The 24,652-nt window shown below is 37.4% G+C and overlaps 1 protein-coding gene across 3 annotated transcripts in view; it reads right to left on the reverse strand.

The window, feature by feature from the left end:
* The window catches only part of LOC140227589 (P2X purinoceptor 4-like), a 164,952-nt gene that overhangs the window by 54,175 nt on the left and 86,125 nt on the right, over window positions 1-24,652 (reverse strand). For 2 of the 3 annotated variants that reach the window (XM_072308008.1, XM_072308006.1), the window contains exons 1-2: window positions 22,670-22,909; window positions 21,549-21,624 (exon numbers count right to left, since the gene is read on the reverse strand). In XM_072308008.1, the coding sequence (XP_072164109.1) occupies window positions 21,549-21,624; window positions 22,670-22,720 (127 nt within the window). In that variant the 5' untranslated portion in view covers window positions 22,721-22,909. Of the gene's footprint in view, window positions 1-21,548; window positions 21,625-22,669; window positions 22,910-23,618; window positions 23,797-24,652 lie in introns of those variants that run through there. The other variant, XM_072308005.1, reaches the window with a different exon arrangement.

The following is a 24,652-nucleotide window of genomic DNA, read 5'->3' on the forward strand; positions in this document are numbered from 1 at the left end:
CTACATAATTTTTGACAATGAGGGCGCACTTACGTCTTGCTTATAGTTTTATTATAATTGAAAGAGACTTTAATACACCAGCGATTACCTCCCTGGAGTCGGTATAAGCTTAATGAGGTCAGGACGAAACGAAAATTATTTTTTCCGTAAAATGAGGGAGTAGCATGAAGGTTATCTGCAGCATAAATAACTTCTGCTGGATATGTTTGTACTCCCCATTTCCAAGTAAACTTACAGGCTCCAACCATTCTTGTATGAATAGTGATTAGCTCTGTATATCACCACCATTTCACGTATTTAATGACGAATATGACGCCCTCATTAAAAACTAATTAATCACATACTGTATCATGATTACTTACTTACCTCATTTCGGGGGGGGGGGGGAAGTATTCGAGATTCCTTTCAACTTACCCATGGCAAATCAACCGGGTGCTGTTCGTTATTCCGAAGGTTCGTTAATCCGAAACACACAAATTCCTTTACCTAGAGGTTCGTTAATCCGAAAATGAAAAAGGGTTCGTTAATCCGAACGTTTGTGGCGTTATTCTGAAGGTTCGTTAATCCGAAAATGAATAGGGTCCGTAACGAACCTTCGTAATAACGAGCTTTGTTTCATTTTCGGATTAACGAACCTTCGGAATAATGAACCTTATTCCATTTTCGGATTAATGAACCTTCGGAATAACTAACCATAATATTCATTATCACATTTTCGAATTGAAGAACCTTCGGAATAACGAATCTTCGGAATAACGCACCTTCGGACTAACGAACCTTGGGACTAAAGAACCTTCGGAATAACGAACTTTCGGAATAACGAACTGTAACCAAACAACCGATCAATCATGCTACATATCTATCTTTTCTGTAAAGTTATTCGTTTCATAGCAAGTAGGAAATTCCAAACGATGAATCCAGATTTCGGTACCGAACCAAATCACTCTCCAAACTCTTACAGTTTTGTGAGAAAAGCATTCAAAAGAAAAAAAAAAGTTTTTTTTTTTTTTGGGGGGGGGGGGTAGGGATTCCGTTTTATATCGTGAAATCAGCATTGTTGCCACTGAGGAATTCTTATCATAACTATCACAGAATGTTCCACCTAGCTAAAAAGACCATAGATAATCAGAGATTATTTTGATATCTAGAGGATTCTGGCAGTCTCTCGTTTTGTTTTAATCTACAAGCGATTTAGTTGTTTGTTCCGGCATGCAAGCCAGCTCACTTTGTACTTCATACATTCAAAATCTCTGTGATTGAATCCATGGTCAGTAAAAAAGGACCCTGCTAATCTCTGATTTCAAGACATCATCTAGGGTGGTTTTTTTTTCTTTTTCTTGTTGTTGTTCCCTTCATCCGAACCGATTCTACGCGATCTTCTTCCGTGGCAATACATTCTAAAAGGCTTTAGGCTCACCAGGGAAATTAACCTAATCGAAGCGATTTACTTTAGACGATCATTCCGTCCGCGTCGGCCGCTTTTGTCGTCAGTGAAGCTTTAACATTACAAGTGACGAGGGCGTAGACTTCCCCTTATTAATTTCGCTCCATGTGCATCGCCTGATTGAACGTTTGAGCGTCGCGCAAGAAATTTTGTGATGGGCGTGTGAGAAAGGAAGCGACGTTATTGATTAGATAATAAACATCTTTTGTCATTCGCGGCAACGCTTCACGAGACCCCATACACAAATCACAATAGCATAGCACGTTTGGAAAGATAAAGGATCTCTTCCTCTTTCTTAGTCCTTCTCTCTCAGCCGCAACTGCGTTTTTAAGTAGTGTCACTAGGTAAGTCTAAACACACACAAATACATGCACCCAAACATACAAAGACACAGTAAAGAAAATAGTCCATCGCTATTGAAAGATGAACTATAAAATGCTTAAAAACATTTGTTGTACAGTTTCTCGGAGGCATGCACCTAAATTGCGATAATGACTTGCGCGGTTAAATTCTTTCTCAAAAGCGCTGGAGGATTTCTGAAGAGAAAAGTAAGAGGTTTAAGTTTGTAAGAGCCATTATTTCAAACTTCCATTGCAGTTGATTGTGCGCGAAAGAGGGGCATGTCGCAGTGATGTGCTTTGCTGCGAGTTCATCAAACTAAAGGCTCATTGGACACGCATTGATTGTTTGCATTTTATGTCGTCTGTGCCGTTACACTGTAAATGTCAGCATGCATATTTGCAGTTCATGAGAAATCGCCATAAAACAAGACAGAGAGAGGGAGTACGAAATATGTGTGGGCTGGTCTGTAAATGTTTATAGTTGTGTTGTACGGAATAAGTTTATATTTTGCAATTAAATTCCTTACACAATGCAACAATAATCAAGTACTTTAATGTTCTTCTACCTACGAAAAATGAAGTTCTCGAACCATCTACAATTAAGGCACGCCAGTCCATGCGAGAGAAACGCTCAACTTTAGGGAGGATGCTCTGCGGTGAAACCCTTTGTTAGAAGTATGCAGCATGCCGTATCGGTTTCCACACATTCTTAGTTCGCTGACATGTTTTTTAATTGTGCAAGACACGGCATATTTTATCGCTATGCACCATTTTAAATTTGCATGGCACTCCTTCCAAATATTTGCCTTATAGAATTTCGTCCATCCCACTGTGGCTCTCTGAGTAAGGTGCCATATATTAGGGATAACATAGGGGAAAAAACGCAATAAATTGCTCCATCATGAATGAAAGTCTTATGAAACAGTTCTTTTTTGTGTGTGTGGTAGCGTTCTTTTTTTTTTTGTATGTTTTATTAAAACCAATTCAAATGGACAAGATTTGCGAGTGATTATAAGTGACTGGAACATAACATGGCAAAATTAACAACAGCCAAAAAAGAAGGGAAAAATTATTAAACAGTTTGTCATCATAAGCTGAGTCATACTTTAATACTACCTGCTAATTCAGCGTGGTTTCTTTTTTTCATGGTGACCGAAACATAACCATAAACGTGGTCATCTATATCTTCACCGGCTTTCCTTTGCATATCAAGTTGTGTGTCTTTTTTTTTTCAGATGGGTGACATTTATTAACAGCAAACAATACACCTAAGTACAAAATAGCAATGAGATCAATTTAAACAATTCACTTGATTTGTTGATTCTTGTAAATCATTAAAATTAAGAAAAATACTGTTGTAAATAATATTGTCCTACTACAAAGTTCTTTCGCCTTTAATCTCGACACAAGGAGAAAAAAAATAGATGTTGCTTCCCCGTGTGTGTCTTTAAGGCTACCATAGATTCAACATTCAACAAGCATCGCAAGACTGCTAATGTCATCCAAGCCGAATCGAAGAGCACTTAAGACTCTGAAAGGTAACTCGCTTTTCTGAGATCGACAGTTTGCTACCCCGTATCTCGATTACGAAACATCCTTGAATCGCATTACCATATTTTGGACCAAAACATATTGACAAAGAAGGGGGAAAGGAGAGCCACTATACCGGGGGCCTTGTTTGCTTGCTGGGGATACTCGAGTCAGACCGGTACTTGTTTCAGCGGGTTGCTGGCCTAACAGCGGGACGGTTTCTGAGTAAATATTCTCAGTGAGCGGAGGACCTAATCACGACGTGGGATGAAAGTCTGGGTGTTCAATCGGCCGTGGAGGAGGAGGAGGAGGGTGCGAGACAAAATTGAGCAGAGACAAGAGCGGGAGTCATGTTTTATCAAAAGTGCTGTGTGTGTGTGGGGGGGGGGCGCGCGAAAACATTCATATTGCTCATGATATAGGATAAAAATAAAGTGTTTTCAACCGGCAATGGAGCACTTTAGATGTGAATCTTAGAGTTATAATCTTGCAAAAATTGTACCAAATGGAATGGAAACGTCGACGATTATATCTTGATGTAAGAGATGACGAGATTATGATTAAGTTATATAATTGTTATTATTTTATACTTTCCACTTATGACAACAGTTCACAGCACAAGTGAGGTCCCAGGTAAAAAAAAAAAAAAATAAAAATTAATAAATAGATATCTTCTGCTTCTTCTTCTTTCCAAGAAGAGTTGCTTTTACCAAGCACTGGAAGTAGTTTAGGGAGATTTCGTTCCCCATTAAGCTATTAAGTCGAATGCGTTAGATTTAACACCGTGCACCTGTATACCGTTTTCCCAAGATGTGTCTACTGGACGTATTGCACACTTCGGGCCAAAAGCACAATGATCAAGTTTTGTTGACATTCTTGTAAATGAGAAGGGCATGGTATTTAAACTGGTATTATATTGGCAAAATTAATCAACATTTTAAAGTTACCACAAGAAAAAAAAAAGAAGAAAAGGGAGAGTCCTTGTTACCTGAAAACATTTTTTCAATTAGGTTCGGCTGACTGAAGATTTACGACTTTCAAGCTGTCATACTCTCATATGAATATATTGCATATGTGTTTACATGTATGTGTGTATTGTGTAATCATCAATACAGCGGCACTGATGCCTACTTTGTTTATCTAGTGCACGTGCTCTCTATATGTCTCTATGTACGGACATTGATCCATGTTCGTGTGATGCGTCGTCCCAATGTGCCACTTCCCTGGATACATCAAGCAATATTATCCATCCAGGGGAACTCGGCAAACATTGATGGATTATGACTTCTGCTCCACGCTGATCGAAATTTCTCACATTTCATAAACAGCGAAACCACCCTGTTTATTGCGGTCTCTACATCAAGCCGCGTCTTTTAAAGACCCTGCTATGTGAAAATCTAGATAAAACCAGTGTTGACGGGCAATCTGTACACATTATTTGTACACAAGCGTTGACAAAGAGATATATCAATTCTCCATAGCCTGGCATACACATACTCCCATAGGTTATTGGGTGATATTCGTTGTTTCGAAATTTCTTTTTATCCGAAAATGAAATAAGGATTGTTATTTGGAAGATTTCGTTAATACGAAAATAGAAAGGGATTCGTTAATCTGAACATTATTTTGGATTTGCTGCTCAGTTGTATCACAAAGCATCCTACCATAAAACCTAGGTAAAGTATAAGGAGATATCGCTATTTCAATCAATGAACCACAACGTAGACGGTTTAGTCTGGAAACAATTTATCATAACTATTGTTCACATTTTGGTATGTTTAACAATAATTAGAATGGATTATACTTACTAAAACTTTTACACAAGATTTTGGATTTGCTGCTCAGTTGTATCACAAAGCATCCTACCATAAAACCTAGGTAAAGTATAAGGAGATATCGCTATTTCAATCAATGAACCACAACGTAGACGGTTTAGTCTGGAAACAATTTATCATAACTATTGTTCACATTTTGGTATGTTTAAGAATAATTAGAATGGATTATACTTACTAAAACTTTTACACAAGATGTTTCTATCACTAATTCAAATTTTAGAACTATTTTGAAACACTAAAGCTGGGCTTTTGTTTTGTCTGCAAATAGTAAATAATGCCTTTAAGTAGAAAGATTATCCGATTCCTATAACACATTTGAACACGATTCTTCCTGTTAGCCACCTTTCTTTCGGTCTGTGAAGGTCACTCGTTGGGAAGACAGAAATTCTGACCAAGATAAAGAGGGGATTTTTATATTTCGACGACTCTGATTTAAAAAGGGGGGGGGGCATAATGAGAACGGTTTTGATGTTCTTTCATGTCACCCCCATCAGCTCTGACTTTGATAAGCGACGAGCATTTTCATTTCCGTTTGACTCTTTGGCGAGGCCGTAAACATGACCTGCAAACCTGCCTGCTTTGCAGTTTCTAAAAGGAATACAACGAGGGAACAATCATTTTGATAGTTATGTGCTTGGGCTCGTCACGATGCAGCAAAGATTGAGAGTGAATTAGACGCTTTCACATCTCGGTATGGATTAAAGGGGAAATCCAGTCCAAATATAAGTTAGTCTGATAAAAAAAAGTAATGTCTTACGAGTTCAAGGGTAAAAATTTGACTGAAATCGGATGAAAAATAAGGAAGTTAAAATTAAGGAAGTAATTTCGATCAAGATTATACCGTTGAACTCGTAATGTTTTGCTCTTTCTTATCAGACTATCTTATTTGGACTGGATTTCCCCTTTAAAAACTAAACCAGGGAGTTCCATATACGATTAATCTACATTCCATCCTGACCTCTAAATGGTCATCGCGGTCTCGTGAAGTTGAACAAAACGTTTCTCTTACATGCAGCGTTGACGGGTAAAATGAGCAGAAACTGGTGTTTACACAGTCTGAAACATTCACAGAAGCTGCTGATGACGTCCCAAAATTCATTTCCCGCCTCAGGTTCTATAAGCGCACATGCAGGCTTTGAACTATGGCAGTAAATACACATTATGCGCGATGTTCAACGGTTTTTCGGACAGTGGCTTGAATCTAAAATAGAACTGCAGTTACTCATGAGGAGAATAATTTTCATGTGAAGAGTAGATTTCTAATGATGGAGCAATTCCCTATTCATATTTGCACATTTGAAAGCGACAGTATGATTTAATTTGAAATCATTCATTTTTTCTTTCATTTCTGTTTTCTGAGTTTTCTGACATCGCGCGAATTACATTCATACCACTTGTGGAAAGGACACCCCACTATCGGTAGGCAGGAGCATGCTCATTGGTGTATACGGTGTGACGTCATTATAAAACGGACTGAGTGTTATTTTTGAATGTGAAATGGGGCATGATCCACCATGGCGACCCTGATTCAGCAGCACGCCTCCTAGACAAACACGCTGTCGCATCCCATTCCCTCTTTACGGAGGCAGTCGTGTCTGCCTACAGACTTAATGATGTAACTGGAAACATGCCTAGATCACATCAGACCATTGCACGCTGTCAGGCTGGCTTGGGAGCCTGATTAAGTACCTCAAAGCGTAAGGCGCTGTGCAGGCGAACTTTTGTTGTTGTTGAAAAGTTAAGAAAAGAACCGAATATGATGGAAGACAGCCAAAGACAGAATATTGATACACTCAATTCCCCCCGGCATCACCGGTTGTACTACATAACACGCAGTGAGTTTCCGTATTTGGGTACAGAGAAAATGAACAATATCAAAATATATACCCTCCCAAAATACGACAATTAAAAGGATGAAAACATAAGGCGTGATGAATTCTCTTCTTCTTTTTTTTTTTTTTTTTTTTTTACGAATGGATTGCCATAGAAATTGAAAAATCAGGAAAGATATTCCAACCCATTACATCGCAGAATGTCTCTATCACTACATGATTATGATAAATATGGTGTTATACCAAGGAGGTACCTCCTTGGTTATACCCAGGGTAGCCTCTTCAGTGTCTACACTCTCCGATCAGAGGGACGTGCCATTATTATCATGATAATCCCAGCATCGCGAGGTACCCGTCTATACACACCTGGGTCAAGAGAGGCATCGTGAATAAAATCACCTCATCCAAGGCAAAGCGTATAAGCACTTGACAGGCCGAGATCTCGGCAAAGTAATATTATCTTCAGATGTCGTCAGCCGACCTGTTGACAGACAAGGCCTTCATATCAGGCACCAAATGGCTTAATAGCTGTACATGTTACTTTTTGTGTCTTACTGATCATATCCTGGTGAAAGTTTTAATGCAACAATAGGTTATAGTATATATACCAAAGTAGGCTGTATAATAATGATGGCTCGGTCACAGTAAGTTCATATTAATGTAGAGTTTGTTTGTTTTCTTCTTCTTCTTTTTCTTCTTCTTTTTTATTACATAAAATTTGGCAACCTACATCATCATTCTGGTCTTATCTTCTATCCGTTCTCCGTTTCTTTTTCACAAACACTGATTACTCGGGGCTTACAGCCAAACAAGCTAGCTTTCATGTAGGTCCCGTCATACTTCTCTTTGATCAACCCCATTTCGATTTCGATTTTGACCAGTTATCATTACATGTAATTACTGTGTTATCACCTTGTATATTGTTTGTTTTCTGCACATTGTTCACAAGGTAAAAGAACTTGTCTGGTTTCTGTTGTAATGTTCATAAATGAGAAGTAGGAAAATAAAATGAATTGAATTGAATTGAATTGAATATCAAACTTGAAGTAAAGAGCAAGACGTTCTAGCACCATATATCTCTATGATATGTATATAATGTGCATGTTATATAAAAAACATGAACGATGTAGTCCCACGTAATATCATGTATACGTTGGATAATATCGTTAATCTCTACCATAAAGAAATCATCCCGAGTTAATCGGCGCGTCATTTGTAATAATAATGTATGCCCCATAAGTAAAATCGACATAAAGCAGATGCTCTTATGTAACAATGTTGTATTTCTTCCCTTTTACTTGCCTACCGTCTTTTTCACCCAGGATGGATAGTTGGATACCATCGCAACATCTCTCTCTCTCTCTCTCTCTTTTATACTAGTTTGGACGTCTCGTATACTGTACCTCATAATATTGGGGGGGGGGAGGGGCTATTTTCATACCTTGACACTTATCGGCAGGTTATACGTACTTCTTGATGCTACCACATACTTTATTGTAATAGAAAATGATCAAAATGGAACACTTTGAATGTGACCTTTTCACGCTGAAAGTGAGGTGGGGCCGTGGATCATTACAAGCTCATTTTCCTTATAGGAGATTGAGGGAGAGATCGCAAGATGGGGTCACTTTTCAATTTACTAGTTTGACTCAATGGCAAACAAAAGACGCAAGCGATTCATTAATCCATAGTTAAGCCCAGACTTTCACAAAATTAGGTGACCCCAATAGCGGAGAACAGAGCGGATATTGGAAACTTTCCACGGATCAGGCAGCCCGCGATTGTTTACCCATACTAATAGCTAAAACGAAAAGGGGACAGGCAGTGATTGGACCAAACTCCTGGAATTCGAGCGAAAATTAAGAAGTGCCACTTTATCCCATAGGCGTGATTCGATCAAACTGCAGTCCAAAGTGATAATATCCCCGTAAAGACACTTTCACTTTAAAAACCAATATGGCGACAAATTTGTGATCAAAACGAAGTTGCCCTGACTTCCGCCGCTGCATACTGCTGGCAATGGCGGAGATTGGGGCAGGTCGGCATGACCATTGGCTTGTTTGTCCGCCACTTCGTGTTCGTTATCTTACTAACACTCCGTAATGGACACAGCCAACCTCGGCAGAAGGTCGCTTGTAACCTGAGTGTGTCGAACGATATTATTTATTTTTCAGTCGATTCAGTTGGGTAGAAACATCTCAATTCGTCTGTTACTAGTAGTTTACTACTATCTTAATCGGGAATTGGTTTACCCACTCCAGATAGTAAGTTCCCGCCAATCCAAAAAATTCGATTGGTTTTCTTCCATTTTCGCAGCAGACTATACGTGTGACAAGTGCTTCCCACACTTCGCGGTGATGTATCTTTCACTCTGTGACCAATAACTATCGTTTCTGTTAGTCTTCTCGAACAGTCGTCAACGCATTTTCTCAGATCACGCTTCATTATCAGAATATCAAAATGTTGCACTGGTAAAGGATTTAAAATTTGAGCAATCTCTACTTTTGCCATAGGACGTTCATATAAAATTGATATCATATTTAAATCAGAAGAATCGCCGATACAATGAAGGTGTAAATTATTTCCTAGAGACACCCATTAGTATAAAGACTTGAATAATCGATCCCCTCGTTAACTTGTGCAAAACAAATTCCCGCTTTCTGTGTTTCCTGACAATCGTCACCTGGGCAAGGTTGACGGCTCGTTGTAAATGTTCAAACTGCCAAAGCTAGAATCATCATGGCCAGGAAGAAATATCTTTCCGTTAACAATAAACCTGCAAAAAATAAATTGTGATCGGCTTACTCAAGGCAGATAAGCAGTGAAATCAATGAAAAGGCAGAAATATGAAGAAAAAATGAGAAAACTACATGGTGACATTCAGCGAAGCTTATGAGACGATGTGCGAGTACTATTATTGATGTGTTAACTTCAAAAGCTACGAAAAATTACAGGTTATATTGTCTGAAAGGGCGTTCATTCTTTGTGTGCTTAGTGTAACCTTGGAAACAATATTTGTGCGAACTAGTGGCTTAAATATCCTCAAATCCGCTAGGTAAGATTGAAAATGTATAATTCCCTTTTTGGTAATCAGCAGTTGCCCTCTTCCTTGACCGAGTTTATGAATGGGTCATCCTAAAAGTAGTGCGGCTCTGCTATAGCTACTGAACGCAATTTTTTATGCTTGGGGCGGGCTAATTTAGCTCGGACCAGGAGCGGGCCAAAAGTGCATGAGTTACTGAAAGCGGTATTATACCGCTTTCAGTAACTCGGTCAAGTAAGGGATAACTGCCATGGTAACTCAACACCTCATGGACAGAGCGGAAGTGCATTTTCACTGAGCAGCGTAAGCTGTGACCTTTGACAGTGAGAGGAATTTTGGCCCGCGCCTGGCGCTGCTGTCGTTCATAAACTCTTCGATCAGCGCCAGGCCCGCGCCTGGTCCGCGCCTGGTCCGCGCCTGGTCCGCGCCTGGTGCTAGCTGCAGCAGCGCCAAAATAGTCCGCACCTGGCGCGAGCCACTTTGGCCCCCACCCATTCATAAACTCAAAATGTTCGACTTGGTCCGCTCCTGGTCCGCTCCTGGTCCGAGCCAAGAGGGTTACTTGAAAGGGGTATTAGGCGCCCGCGTTGACTTGAACATGCACGAGCGTTCAGTTTGCGAAGCAATCTTCAAACGCGTTGATATATAAGAATGTTCCATCTGCACGTTTAACAAGCCTTGAACTTCTTATAACCACGTGACTATTAGGAATTTACGCGTTCGGGTGACGGAAAATCGATGCAGGCAAATGTGACTCTAATCAAATCGATTCGTCGAGGAGAAAGGGTGCGGGCGGAGATGAATTCAAACCAGAAAGAAAAAAAATATCAAACGAGAGATTCTGAACATAAGTATTACGTCACATACCTGTTTTACCCTCAATAGGGAAAGGACAAGAAGCTTTTGACTGACAGTCCTTTGATTTCAATTCCTGTCGCTATGATATAAACTTATCGAAGCAAGACTAGGGTGCTCATGTTATTAGTTATTTCTCAACCCTCTTGAGAATGCTTCTTTATCTAGTAAATTTTCAATTTACTAGATAAAAACTTTTTACATGTGGACTTTATTTTCTTGAAATTATAGATGTAAGGTAACTCAGCATCCAATGAAGTTTCTAATAATACATCCGTATGAAATAGCATGTAGCCTCTAATCCTAAGAACATTAAAAAAAAAATATGCCATGAACATCATTTCCTGGATACCTATATCACACTTTTGCAGCGAAAGTTTTGAAATCAGAAACAAGAGGAATATGTTTAGGTAAATCTAAGCCAAATTATTTCATTTCATTTCCTAATAATACATCAGTAATTTGCTTATCAATTTCTGACATCATTTTTTGATCACTTTTAGAACTTAATCTAGCCATGCTGTTAGTGCTTCATTCTACAGTCATCCAATCAAGCATGCTATGTTACATGATACGGCTATTGATCTTAAACGTAAAGCGCGCCACAGTCATTATTTTGATTGATTGAATTGACATTCAATTGTACTGCAAGATAGCAAGCTCAAGTTCTCTGAAAACAAACGCACCAACATAAGAAATTGAAACTTTTAATAGATTTTCTAAACAGGTTGCTAAACGAATTGATATTTTCAAAGAGGATAGTGCGATGTTGTTTAGATTCATTTCACAGTAATTGCTGCAACTGCGCAAATCCCACAGGTGAAACAGTAGTATCCAATGTATAGATATCATTGTTGCGAGATTGCCAGAATAGATTAGATTTCCAAAGGTTATTAACAATGTCATCACCATCCGACTCTGATTGAATATTCCATTAGAATCTCGCAAGGGAAAAGCTGTGCGGCGGAATAAACGATAACAATGAAACTAAAAACTGTTTTTGCGTCGGCCAAATTTTATTGCTTCTGATATTGATAAACGTTATCATGAATATTTGTCTTTCGCTTTTACGTACATAGGTGGCTGAAACACTGAAAGCGCAAACGAATACTTTAAAGGGGCCCTGAAATCCTAATGCATGTTGATTTGTGTTGATTTATGATACCCTCAGCATCACTTTTGCGGTGAAACGAATATCTAGAAACATTCCATATAATTATTTTTAACGATTGTTTTTTTCTTCTATTTTTCTTCGGATTACTTGGGAACGCCCACAAAAAATCCTTCCAAACCAATATTCTTGAGATGACCTCATCTGTCAATCATTGCTAAAAGTACTGAAATATTTAACAAAAGACATTTGAATGCACCTTCCTCTCGACTCAGCATAACTTGCATGTTTCTGTGATATTAATGTGACTAACAAAAGACATGTCTTTTGTTAGTCACATTAATATCACAGAAACATGCAAGTTATCCTGAGTCGAGAGGAAGGTGAAGAGTAACTTAATCAAAGTTACCTAATCAAAGTTACCTAATCAAAGTTACCTAATCAAAGTAACATAATCAAAAGTTACTCTTGGTGACAGGACATTTTTGTACGCTGCACCAAAATTATGGAATAATCTCCCTTTGTTTGTAAGACAAGCAGTTACAATAATGAGTTTAAGGTTAGGTTAAAAAGTCATCTCTTGAAGTAATGTATATTCTGTTTGAATTTTTGTATGCATGTCATTTTGTAATGCGCAGTAGAGTATATTATTATAGTAGCTACGCAATATAAATGTCCTTTATCATAATTGTTATTATTAAGAAGAAATACAAGAAAAAGTCGCAAAAATATATGGAATGTTTCTAGATATTAGTTTTGCCGCAAAAGTGATGTTGAGGGTATCATAAATCAACACAAATCAACATGCATTTGAATTTCAGGGCCCCTTTAATGTAGACCAGGTATAACGACGATGATAGTGATGAATACTAAAGGTGAAGTATGATTAGAAACGTATAATATCACGCCTGTGATTTTCGTGCTAGTGCTGGAGCAAGTGCTGGTGTTGGTGCCGGTGTTAGAAGTATATATAATCAATACTTGGAACCTGCGATAATCGCGAACTTGAAATAACTCTGTTTTGTAAACAGGTTGACATTAACTTCATGACACTAACAGGTGTTTGGATTGTTGTTGAATGTCATTTGCTGAACCGACGCTATTTTACTGTTGGTGTTCGTGAGTTTTGTGTTTCATTATATTTTTTATTGGCCAGTACTGGCAACTTTGGATGATTAGAATTAAAAATTCAAGTTTGATTTTGCAGAAGATTTACTGTAGTTTTGTTTGAAATCCCCCGTGATCTGACACGGTAAATCTGAAGGAATGTCAGATTTTACTTAAATCAAGAGTCGATATATTCATAATGTTTTTTTTTTCTACCCCGCTGTGACCCAGAGAAGAATAACGCCCATTACTCCGATCCCTTTTCGTCCTTAGCTCGATAATATAATGTGCATTCCATACGCTCGTGCAGTATTAGCATACCAAACGAACACGCACACCCAAGATACGCCTAGTTAAATCTGTGCTTGAAAGCTTTAATGCAAATCTTCGAAGTTTGAGTGGTTCGGAATTTTGTGGCATTTTATCCGCACCTCCTTACAATTTGTCCAAAATTAAGCTCTAAAGAGATATGATTATCTCGACTTTCTGGTCATGAACGGAATGCAAAAACTTTTTTTCTTCGTCACATTCAAGCGAGGTCCACCAAGTATCGTTATGGTGTCAATAGAACGACAAATGTTGTCCGTTATCTCTCAAGACCTGCACGATATCTGTAAAGGCAGTCTAACACTGGTATAGGAGCTCGATTTAGCGTGTTTTTTTTTGTTTTATGTTTTTTTTTAGGGCACAAGCACAGATACCAGCACTTGCACCGATCTCGAAATCACCCTTTGTGGCTCATGGCGAAAAAAAAAAATGAAAATTATCATTTCATTTTTTTTTTATGCATCAGTGGAAGTGGATATTTTCCTGTCTACCACTTTGAAGAGCCAACCGAAATCATGCTGTACTTTAGAACATTCTAATGTTTCCTGAATCATTGGCATCTTATTTTACGGCATGGTGACTAATAGCGTCAGCTGTTAATGTCATAGTTGTATGTTTCCTTCGTTTCCACTGTTGAGATGAGTATATCTAAACATGGCCGATATGGTGAGGCCGAATTACTATAGCACGCCCTCACTTGTTGATGTTATGCAAATATTAGCTTTCCGTGCACAATTAATGCAGATAGTAAATGCAATAAGAAAGTTGGAAAGGAAGCCATCCTTATCATACGGACACACCGTTTACACTGCCGCTTTAGTCAGATGACATGTTCACATCTTCTGTAGATAGTCGTCGTCGTATCATCATCTAGTTGTGAGCACTCCGTCAACAGTCGTTTTAAAATATTCTATCTAGTGCATTGAGATTGACAGGTACCTTTAAGGACTGCTAAATCAAGATACCATATTTAAGCGAGATTATGAATACACAAAATTTTTCATTATTATGATTATTCGGTGGCCCAATTTGATTTACAGCCCTTACTGATTTCAGTGACTCACCCACGTGAGGCGACGATGTCTCCCTATGAGAATGAACTGAAAAAGAAAACTCTACTCCCGACTTTGAATCATAAACAGAAAATCACACACCCACGCATATCTGTTTCATATACGCGTACACACACACACACACATATATATATATATATATATATATATATATATATATATATATACTAGTACAACGTATATATATATTACATACACACATAGATAATGTATACATATTACATACATTTATGTATAAATGTATGTATCATGTATATGTCTGTGTGTGTGCATTATATATGTATCTTACAAACATACGCGCTCGCACATTAATATAATCATTTCTATATATCTGAGTGTTATTGTCTGTCTGTCTGGCTGGCTGTTTGTGAATGCCTCGTCTTTACTGTGAATTCAATTGAATAAAACGGAGCTGCATTCATGAAGGAAAGCATTACACGCATGATCTTCACTCAGCTCTCTCATGCTATTCCTGCCGATGATAAAACGAAGACCTTGCAGACAGTCAAAAGGTATTAGGGCCTATAATTATTTTGACTATGATCTTCCTCTCTTTCGGAAGATGTCCTTCTCTTTTTTTATGAGAAAGTGCGTGTTTGAAAATTGGGCAAGCTTAACACCATTTTAATGTTTAACCTCAACAGCAACTTCATTTAACAAACAGGAGTTATATATATATATATATATATATATATATATATATATATATAAACATATATATATGTTGGATTTTTTTTTTTTGTAATGTACTTTTCTAAGCAGCAGCGCACCACTTGATTAGGCTAATTTGGAACGCTCCTATATATGGACTCCTGAATTAGCTTATAAATGTTTTTGCTAAAGTTTGATTTACTGGATTTTACATAATTGCCGTGTAAAAAACCCCAAAAGCAACCAAGAAAAAAAATGTTACACTGACTTTCTTTCCTGGCTTTGATTAACTGATTTATCTGACGGGGAAGAGATACATGCTGTCAAAATGATTTATATTTGTATTAAATTCATGTAACAGTAAGCTCTCATTTGTGCGGGGTTGCGAAATCATGTTCAATGCCGACAAGCCAAGCCCTTCTATGGAAACAGAAGCCTGGTGGTTGAATTAGACCAATACATGTTTTTTGATACTTCAGCTGCTCTGTGGTGGCGCATTTCCACTCTACCAAGGAAAACAGTCACGTTCAAACATGTTGCTCCTGTGGCTATATATCTTATTCAGGAAAAAACAACAACACAGTGTTAAAATAATCACGTAAATCAAGAATGTGTTTGTTTAAAGACAGGAATCAATTACCTTCAAACCTTGAAATAGATTTCTGCAAATCACATAACAGCAATGCTACATTAGGATCGTATGAAACCCGTGGACATTTTGGGCATATCGCTATGCACAAAAACGGCAGTATGATAGATCGGATAGACCACGAGTGAAGTTTTGGGATAAGATTTCATTTTACGATCAATGCGCCCAGCCGGGATTTGGAAAAACTACACTTAGTTTAAATATATTACAGTATAAAGCCACATGTAAGCGGACGCAAAGAAAATCGTCGCCATTGTAATATGAGTAAAGCTTCGTTTTCGTTCACTCTTAAGGATAGGTTGAAAGAAAATAAAAATCTCGTATGGATTTCCCGTATGGCCACAGGAGATATAGGTCTCCAACGACTGAACTCCCAAGCTGGTCTGGTAATTGAAAAAAACAAAACCGTGTAAGCTAAAGCGAGCCACGAAATTCTGGTTTCTCGATTCATTTCTTTAAACCGGATTTTGGGTAACGTTCTCATAATACGGCTGTTTCGCTTAGAATTCATAGATTTGAAACTTGGCCAGGTATTACTCTTGTGAGCTGGCGACGTATGCAACAAGCAAAGCTAACAGTCAGAGAAGACAGATCCGTGCATTCCGTCGAAAGGGTGAAAGAACGCATATTTTGGTTACTTATCATTAAAGGGATGGTACAGTATATCGGTGGGGATGAGGATTGGGCTTTTAACTTTCTGCGACATACCAAGAAAACACTTGTGAAATAGTACAGAGCATATCATTTTAAGAGGAATTCAGTCGGGTTTGGAGTGACTGTGACATCCAAAAAACAAAGTGAAACAAAGCGATCGTAATAAAAGGTGGGTCCCAGACTTTATTAGAATCGCTCTGTTTTGGATATCTCAGCCATTTCAAAACCAATTTTCATCAAATAAATGTTGAATTCCTCTACAATTACACGTTCTTTCATATTTCATAAGAGGTTTCTCATTATCTCACAAAAAATTTTTATATGGTAGGATGTTTTGCGATACAACTGACCAACACATATGCATCAAAAATGATATCTCGAACATTTTCTAAATCACTGCTCCCAATGGTAAACCATGCTTTCAAGAGCAGGATTTTCTGAAAGGCTTTCCTGTGGAAGATAATCACATGCATGTGTTCTAGTATTTTGTATATTGTTTTATTAAAAAAATGTTCTTTTTCAGTTTGTTAGTCTTTCAGTTGTTTGTTTCATAGTTTTCTTGTTGCCAAATGTTATTTGTGTGTGTGTGTATGTGCGAGTGGTAAAGCACGTTTGTACTGTCGGCAACATTGCTTGAAGGTAATGGTTATAAATAAAGAAAAACTTTGCAAGCAGACTATGAAATAAATAAAATGTTCGCTGATCATTTAAAAATATGTTTTTAATGAAATTTAGGATTATCACGAAATTGTCTGTTTTTGTTTTTTATGTTTTTGCCCACTTGCTTATGTTTGATTTAAGTTGCTCAAATCCTATAGAAAAAAAAAAAGATACACACTGCTTGTCTGGAAGTAACAGAATTGTTAGTATAGCTCAGTGGAGTAACACTCGAGTGCTCCGATTGTGTAATAAACCATCCAGTTATCAGGAAACAAAGAAGTGGTGTATTTCATGAAGCACGGCAACACTAACGCTGCTTGATGCTAACGACCGACATAAATCAAATCCAACGCAGAAGTAAATTTAGTAAAGCAGCAGCGAGTCTAGGATTCGTCGCAAAACGCACCGTACAGTTAATCTGCTCCAATGAGCAACTCCGCTACAAGATTGCATGCGACCGTACAATATCATGGAACGGATTTTAAACGCAAGTCATCAATCAAAACTGTAAGCGGAAATGTAAGGCAAAACCTGTTGTAACAAAGCCATAGCAATCTCAAAGGTATACTAGACGTCAGTGGGAGTTTTTTGTTTGTTTGTTTGTTTTTTGAATGACATAGGTCTTACATCATGCATGGTATAGAAATACAACCGCACGGTCAATCGATTAGCGTAAATTGTTTGGCAAAGTTTATACTTTCTAGATTTCTCCTATCTTCTTCTTCTTCTTCTTCTTCTTCTTTTTCTTCTTCTTCTTCTTCTTCTACTTCTTCTTCTTCTTTTACATATATATTCGTTTATTTTATTTTATTTCCATATCACGAGAAAAGAACACATAATATGAAAATAAAAATACAATGTCCTCAATACGTCGAAATATCAAACACCATGAACGAAAGAAGGAATGAATAAGCGTATACATGTTATTCACTGCGTAATGTGTTATATATATATATATAGATAGATAGATATAGATATACATATATCTTCTTCTTTGAAATCTTGTACTTCTTTCTCTTCTTGTAATCTTCTTCTTTCCCTGTTTTCCTACACACTCCCTCCTCAATAAGTCATTAACTGAAGAACTTACGCGCAATGATTATGATAAAACAGGCGGTTTCCCGGTAGTATTCAGTCAGTCCGCAGCACGTATGCTAATGAGCCGATCCGGCAAGATTTATTCAGCACTCTCGTTGACGATCTTTGCGTTCCGAAGGTGTCTCTTGCGTGCGAGATTTTGCGAGAGTTTGACAGGGCTTTGGTTTTCACAGTGCAGCGACGTTTACATGCATTCATTATGGTTACAAGTCACGATAAGTTGTTCTCCAGACTTTGATCTTTATTTTGATAACAAATTTGCGTATAATATCGGTTCTTGTCATGACGTTACAATCAGTTGAATTTACGTAAATTTCACCTGCTTTTCACGAAAGATTTTGCTATCTAAAGTTAGTTTTTGGTTCCTGACCGGATTAAGAAACCGTTGTTTCTGATGTTGGCTTTTTCGTAGAGAGGAAACTTAGATGCTCATCATATATTGGAGTCAAGGAGACGCAAGAATGATTTATACTAGTTTTTCCGTTTTTAAATGTCTGTAAAATTCACTCCTAAGCCGGAAGTATGCTCCACACAAAGTGTACAGTGGCGCGAAAGAGCTCTCTCATTGGACAGCGCTTGCATTCGCGCGCGCTGTACCAAGCTTCTAGCTTCTAGCTTCTGTCCGAAGCACAGAAATCTACACGCGTGCCTACGCAAGCATGCGCTCTGAAACTTTCTTTGGTAGATATTGTAAGGAACTTCTTGGATTACATAAGCGAACTCTGAATTGTATGGTTTACGGAGAAATAGGTAAAGATAGATTACAAAAAACAGTGACCCTTCGGATGTTAATGTTTTGGTTTAAACTGGTTAACAGTAATATGTCAAAGATAGCGCATGTTTTGTATAATTTTCAATATGTTTTATCGGCGAGGCAAGAAAATTCGATGACATGGGTAATTAGGATAAAAGAAATATTTAACAACTTAGGTCTTACTGCAATTTGGAACAGCCAAGCATCACATCTCACTTTAGCTGGCTTCAAAAGTTTAGTTAGTACCAGATTAAATGATATTTACAAACAAGAGTGGCATAGTAATGCAGACAAAAATTCTCAATGTTTAAATTATCGAATTTTTAAAACAGGATCTTCATTTTGAAAAGTATTTTCGACACCTTAATGATTCACAGGCAAAAATTTTATGTGAATTCCGTTGCGCTAATCATAAACTGCCAATTGTTTCTGGAAGATACAATCAGATTCCAAGAAACGAAAGATTTTGTACCCATTGTAATGAAGAGAAAATTGGCGATAAATTTCACTACCTTTTTCAGTGTAGACTCTTTAATGCACAACGAAAGAAATACTTAAAAAAATATTACTGGAAATACCCAAACACTATGAAGATGGATCAATTATTTAATTGTCAAAAGAAAACAGTCCTTTCCAATTTAGCCAAGTTTTGTAATTATATAATGACACATGTTTAGATTATTAGTATTTTTTATCCTTTTTGCAAATACTACATGCCTTTTTTACAGGCTGTGCCTTCTTTACAATTGATATATAACTTATTTGTCTTTTCACTCTCTCCTCCTTTTTTCTTCTATCTCTCTACTTCTTCTTCTTCTCGTTCCCGTCTCCATATTTCCTTCATTCTTGTTCACTTAGCGTATGAATTCATTTGCGTATGTCTTTGCATTTTTCTTTTTTCTGTTTGTATTTTTCTTTTTTTTTTTCTGAACCAAAAGTCACTCGTATATCTTTTGTTAATTCACCAGTCTTGTGTCCTTCTCACTCTCCCTCTTCACCTCCATATCCCTTCTCTCTCTCTCCTCTCTCTCTCTCTCTCTCTCTGTCTCTCGTCATATTTCCCTTTGTTCGTTTGTTTTTTTTTGTTTTTTTTACCATATATCGTGTATATATTGTATATTTCTGTACATTTTTTTTCTTTTCATCAATCGCATTTCATTCTTATTTTTTTGTTATAGTTGTTTTGTACACTTTTCAGAGTTATTTGCAATTATTATTTATTAATATTATAATGTGCTATATGTTTTTCATTGGACTCCGATACCCAGAGTTTGGGTTGTGAGTGAATAAACTTTCAACTTTCAACTTTCAACTTTCAACTTTGCACGTGGCATGAAACCGTAGCTGCGTAATGACGTAATGCAAGCGCTGAATGCAAGCGCTGTCCAATGAGAGAGCTTACTCTTGAGATTGCACGGTTTCAAGCTGACCAGCACTGACATCGATGTATATTTTACTGCTTCCTGACCGAATTAAGCAACAAATTGTCGAGATATTTACATGGATACAAAGATTAAGAGATGGGCTACCAAATAATGCATTTTCATTGCGACGCGAGGTGAATTTGGTATTCTTTTGACGATTTGAACGTGTACTACACGAATCACTTTTTTCATCATTTTTCAAGCTCAAATTACGCTATGGTATTTTTCATTTACAATAATTTGAGTAACAGGTGACGATAGCTTACATATTTTCCTTGGATTTGATACCAAATTTTTGAATATAAGGTGTATTTTTGTTGCCGAAAGCCCAAGGACAAAATCCCCTTCCGCAGCTCATTACGTTATGCAAGCCTAGAGCGGGCTTGCATACGAGTTGAATAAATACGAGCGAATTATCGGGTGCTGCGGTCTGACTGTATTTATAAATATATTCTACCAATATTCAGATGCATTTACTGGGGTACTAGTACCTTGTCGCAGGTCTTTTTTTCCTTTCACGTATATTAACACGCGTAGGTGTTCAGTCGACACAAGCAAACACACACATACAGACACCAATACACATACAATAATGATAAATGTGCACACACATACTTAATCCCTGTGCACACAATATCAGCTTTGTGAGCATTCGCACACTATTACAGTGTCTCAGTATGGAGAGACAGTGTGTGTGTGTGTGTGTGTGTGTGGGTGGGTGGGTGGGTGTGCGTGTGTTCCAAACTTGGAAAGAAATGCAGTAATGCGCGCAAAATTGTGAACACGTGATTGACAGGTAATTAAATATGTCACAATCCAATAAGGGCTGCCATCTAGGGATGAAAACTGATCCTGTGCTTAGGAGACATGAGAAAATAATATCATTTTTGTTCTCTCTGCAAAATGTTGCAAGAAATATTACCGATACTACTTTTCTTAACTGAATTTTCTCAGATATTGCTTTCGAATATCTTCTTTTTTTTTAATCCAGCTGCGATGAACAAAAAACATTTTGACCTGATAGATTATATTGGGAACGAAGATGGGAGAAACAATAAAATGAAATTTTTCGTAGAAAGCTGGCTTAGAACGTCAGAATTCAGATCATTATAAAACACATAATGGCTGTAAGAAGATGAAGGGATACAGTGCGCCCTTACCGTTTCCTGTGATGATGGCATCGTCTGTTCTACAGTCGTCGTCTGATTGGCACTTTTCACGGTCGATTTCTGGATCCTGGAAAGACGACAAAGAATTAATTACAAGATGTATTATAAACATAAATTAATAATGTAATGATGAATGGATAAATGAATGAATAGGTAGATAAATAAATAGATAGAGACATAGATAGATAAATAGATAAATGAATAATAAATAAATGAATATATGATTATTAAAGCGTAACAAAAAAGAGAGCTAGAGGAAGAGAGGCATAACTTATGATAATGGAATAATGTAAGATAAAGGTACAATATGTACGATTTTGGGTGTTTGTGTATTTAAAAAGTAAAATGCTCATCAGTTCATGTGAAAACATTGTGAAACATCCGTCGTAAAAGGCGTATCCAACAAATCAGTTGTTTGACTCAAGTGTTGCTAAAAGAACGGTTAAATGTCTCGTATACAGTGTTTCTACAGGCTTTCGTTCTACTGTAAACGTAACTTATACCGTGCTGAATAGATAACTAATTGAGAGCTGATATAAAAAATATGTACTCCCATGGAGAAAAAAAAAATCGCATTCAACGCGATTGAGCTTGCATTCCGCATTTGCTGAATATGGGACACAATCGTAACTGTTACAGCAAAATGTTGTTCATTGCTCCATGACGAAAGTAAGCGCGAGTAAAGTGAATGAACTCTCGAAATCTACAAGGAAATGTTAAAAAGGGGGGAGCGCAAAATGTCGAGGAATGTTGAGAGAGCTAGATGTAGAACCAACGAGAAGGAGGAAGTGGATGACAGTAGACTAAACAAAATGTCAGGAATGCCTCATGAAATGCAGCGAGAAACTAAAAACAGAAAATGCTGAATTAATACAAATCAAATGCTCTGAATGTATGTGATTCAATTCAATTCAATCCAATCTAACTCAATTCTCAACCGATTTAGCCATTCAACAATGAAGAAAAACACACACAAGTTGATAAAAGCCACGAAATGGTTACTAATAAAAGAAAAACTAACAAAAAAAAAAAAAAAACCGGGCGAGCAAGAGGGGTGCAGAATGCGTGGGAAGTGAAGAACAATATGTACTAAAAAAATGGGCGGGACTTACTTCCGGACACGCCCCTCTCGACTGCATTGGAGATAAGACCATGTTCGTCATCACAAAGAAGCCGTTCGTTTGCTAGTGAAAGAAAGCCCGATGAACTGATGATGGTTTATCGTGACATTTCATCTTCGTCATCAATTATCGTGTTTAAAATTAATACAGCTCACTGTCTTTGTTATCTTCTGATTTTAGTTACGTTCAGACGGTGATCCTTAACCTCAAGGATAAGCTAACTTCGAGGATAAGATCTATGGGGCGCCAAGTGTCGCACGGTCGATTTCGTTACGAATATTATCCTCGAGGTCAAGGATCACCGTCTGATTGTAACTTTAGAGATACATGTATATGTATGTATGTTACCAATATGAATATAAAAAAAAACATTAATTGTCAACATACATCAAACACTTTTTGACATTTTAACGAGGGTATAAATACTCTCAAAGCGTTTACTGTTAATCAATCACATAACTTAAGTGCACATTCTCTTGTTTCTGTCGTAACTTGATTTCTATTGATTTTACTAAACTTTTTCAAGCCAGAAGATTTGATTTCTATCTCATACTGCATTTGTGTCTGCAGTGTAGGAATTAAGAAAATGTGAGTTAATATCTTGTGCACTTTCTCTTTATCAGCACTACATATGACCAATAAACTTACCTTTCTTTACCTAAAATGTGTGAAAAAATCATCAGATCCTATAACAAGAAAAGAGGACAACTTTAAGCAGTTAGACCAAATAGGTGTCATAGAAATAACAATAAGACTTCCCCCATTCCAAATGGTGAGATATAAATAGAATATCTTTTTACTATTTTCCAGCCATTTTTCTTTATGTTACCACCGTAAAAAGACTGGTCCATTGCACAATTGCTGATGTGCTGTGACCTTCAAAACTTGTTTTTTTTTTTTGTTTTGTTTTGTTTTTTCAAAGAGACGTTTCATTGTTTACCTGGGCAGGTATGACGTAATCGGGGACATCCCACACTCTGTTGTAGCGCTCTGGAAAAGGTGTTCGTAGCTTGGAAGAATTGGTGATGTTTGTGTAAGCTACCCCTTTAAGCTTGGACGTTGCAGACCCTTCGACCGTGTCTATACTTTGATAGCCTTTCTGCCAAATGATTACATACCTGTAGAACATCACAAAAACGACACAACAAGAGGCAAAATGATTAGAGTCAAAATTTTGTTCCGTAACCTTGTGGGTTGTACATTAAACGAGGATGTCAAGTATTCAGTCCGTGTCATGACATTTGTATTATATAATTATAGACTTGTACATGTGACACAGTTTATATGCGTGTTGATGTTTTTGTGGTTGTGTGTGTGTACGTGTGTATGCACACACACGATACAGTACATAATCGTAGATTGGACAACACATGCAAAGTGTTTTGCACACTACAATAATGGTGCAAAAGTCCCTTGAAATTAATCATTTATACTATCATCATCAAAATTATTATGATATTATCATTATCATAAATAGCAACACTGTGATCACTTTTCACAGCACTTTTGAGATTAGTCCCACAAAAACGACAATGTTGACTGTTAAAATACGTAGTATGTAGACCCTCGTTTTTACCTATCACCCATGTCCCGCATGAAAAATATTGTATAACAAATAACACAGAACACTGAGGGGGCTGCCGTTTTTCAGCAAACATTTTACCGATCCCTTCCGCCCATCTCATTGAAACATCCGGAAGAGACAGAATGTTTAGATGCACATGCTCAACTCACATTAGCACACGTACACAGAAGCTATTAACATTCGACCATAACATAAAACACTCCAGATTATGAGCCGGCTTCGGTACCATTTCACTAGTCAGCAGAGGATGCGGATGTTCTTGGAAATATCCTTGAAAGTATGACTTACATAGATGCCCCCATCACGCATCACTCGGCAAACTGCCTTTTTAATTATATCTGCGTTCATTAGACCACGGAAAAAAGGCATCATTTATATATGAGTTTGAC

This window comes from Diadema setosum, chromosome 4 (genome assembly GCF_964275005.1).
Source record: "Diadema setosum chromosome 4, eeDiaSeto1, whole genome shotgun sequence".
NCBI lineage: Eukaryota > Metazoa > Echinodermata > Echinoidea > Diadematoida > Diadematidae > Diadema > Diadema setosum.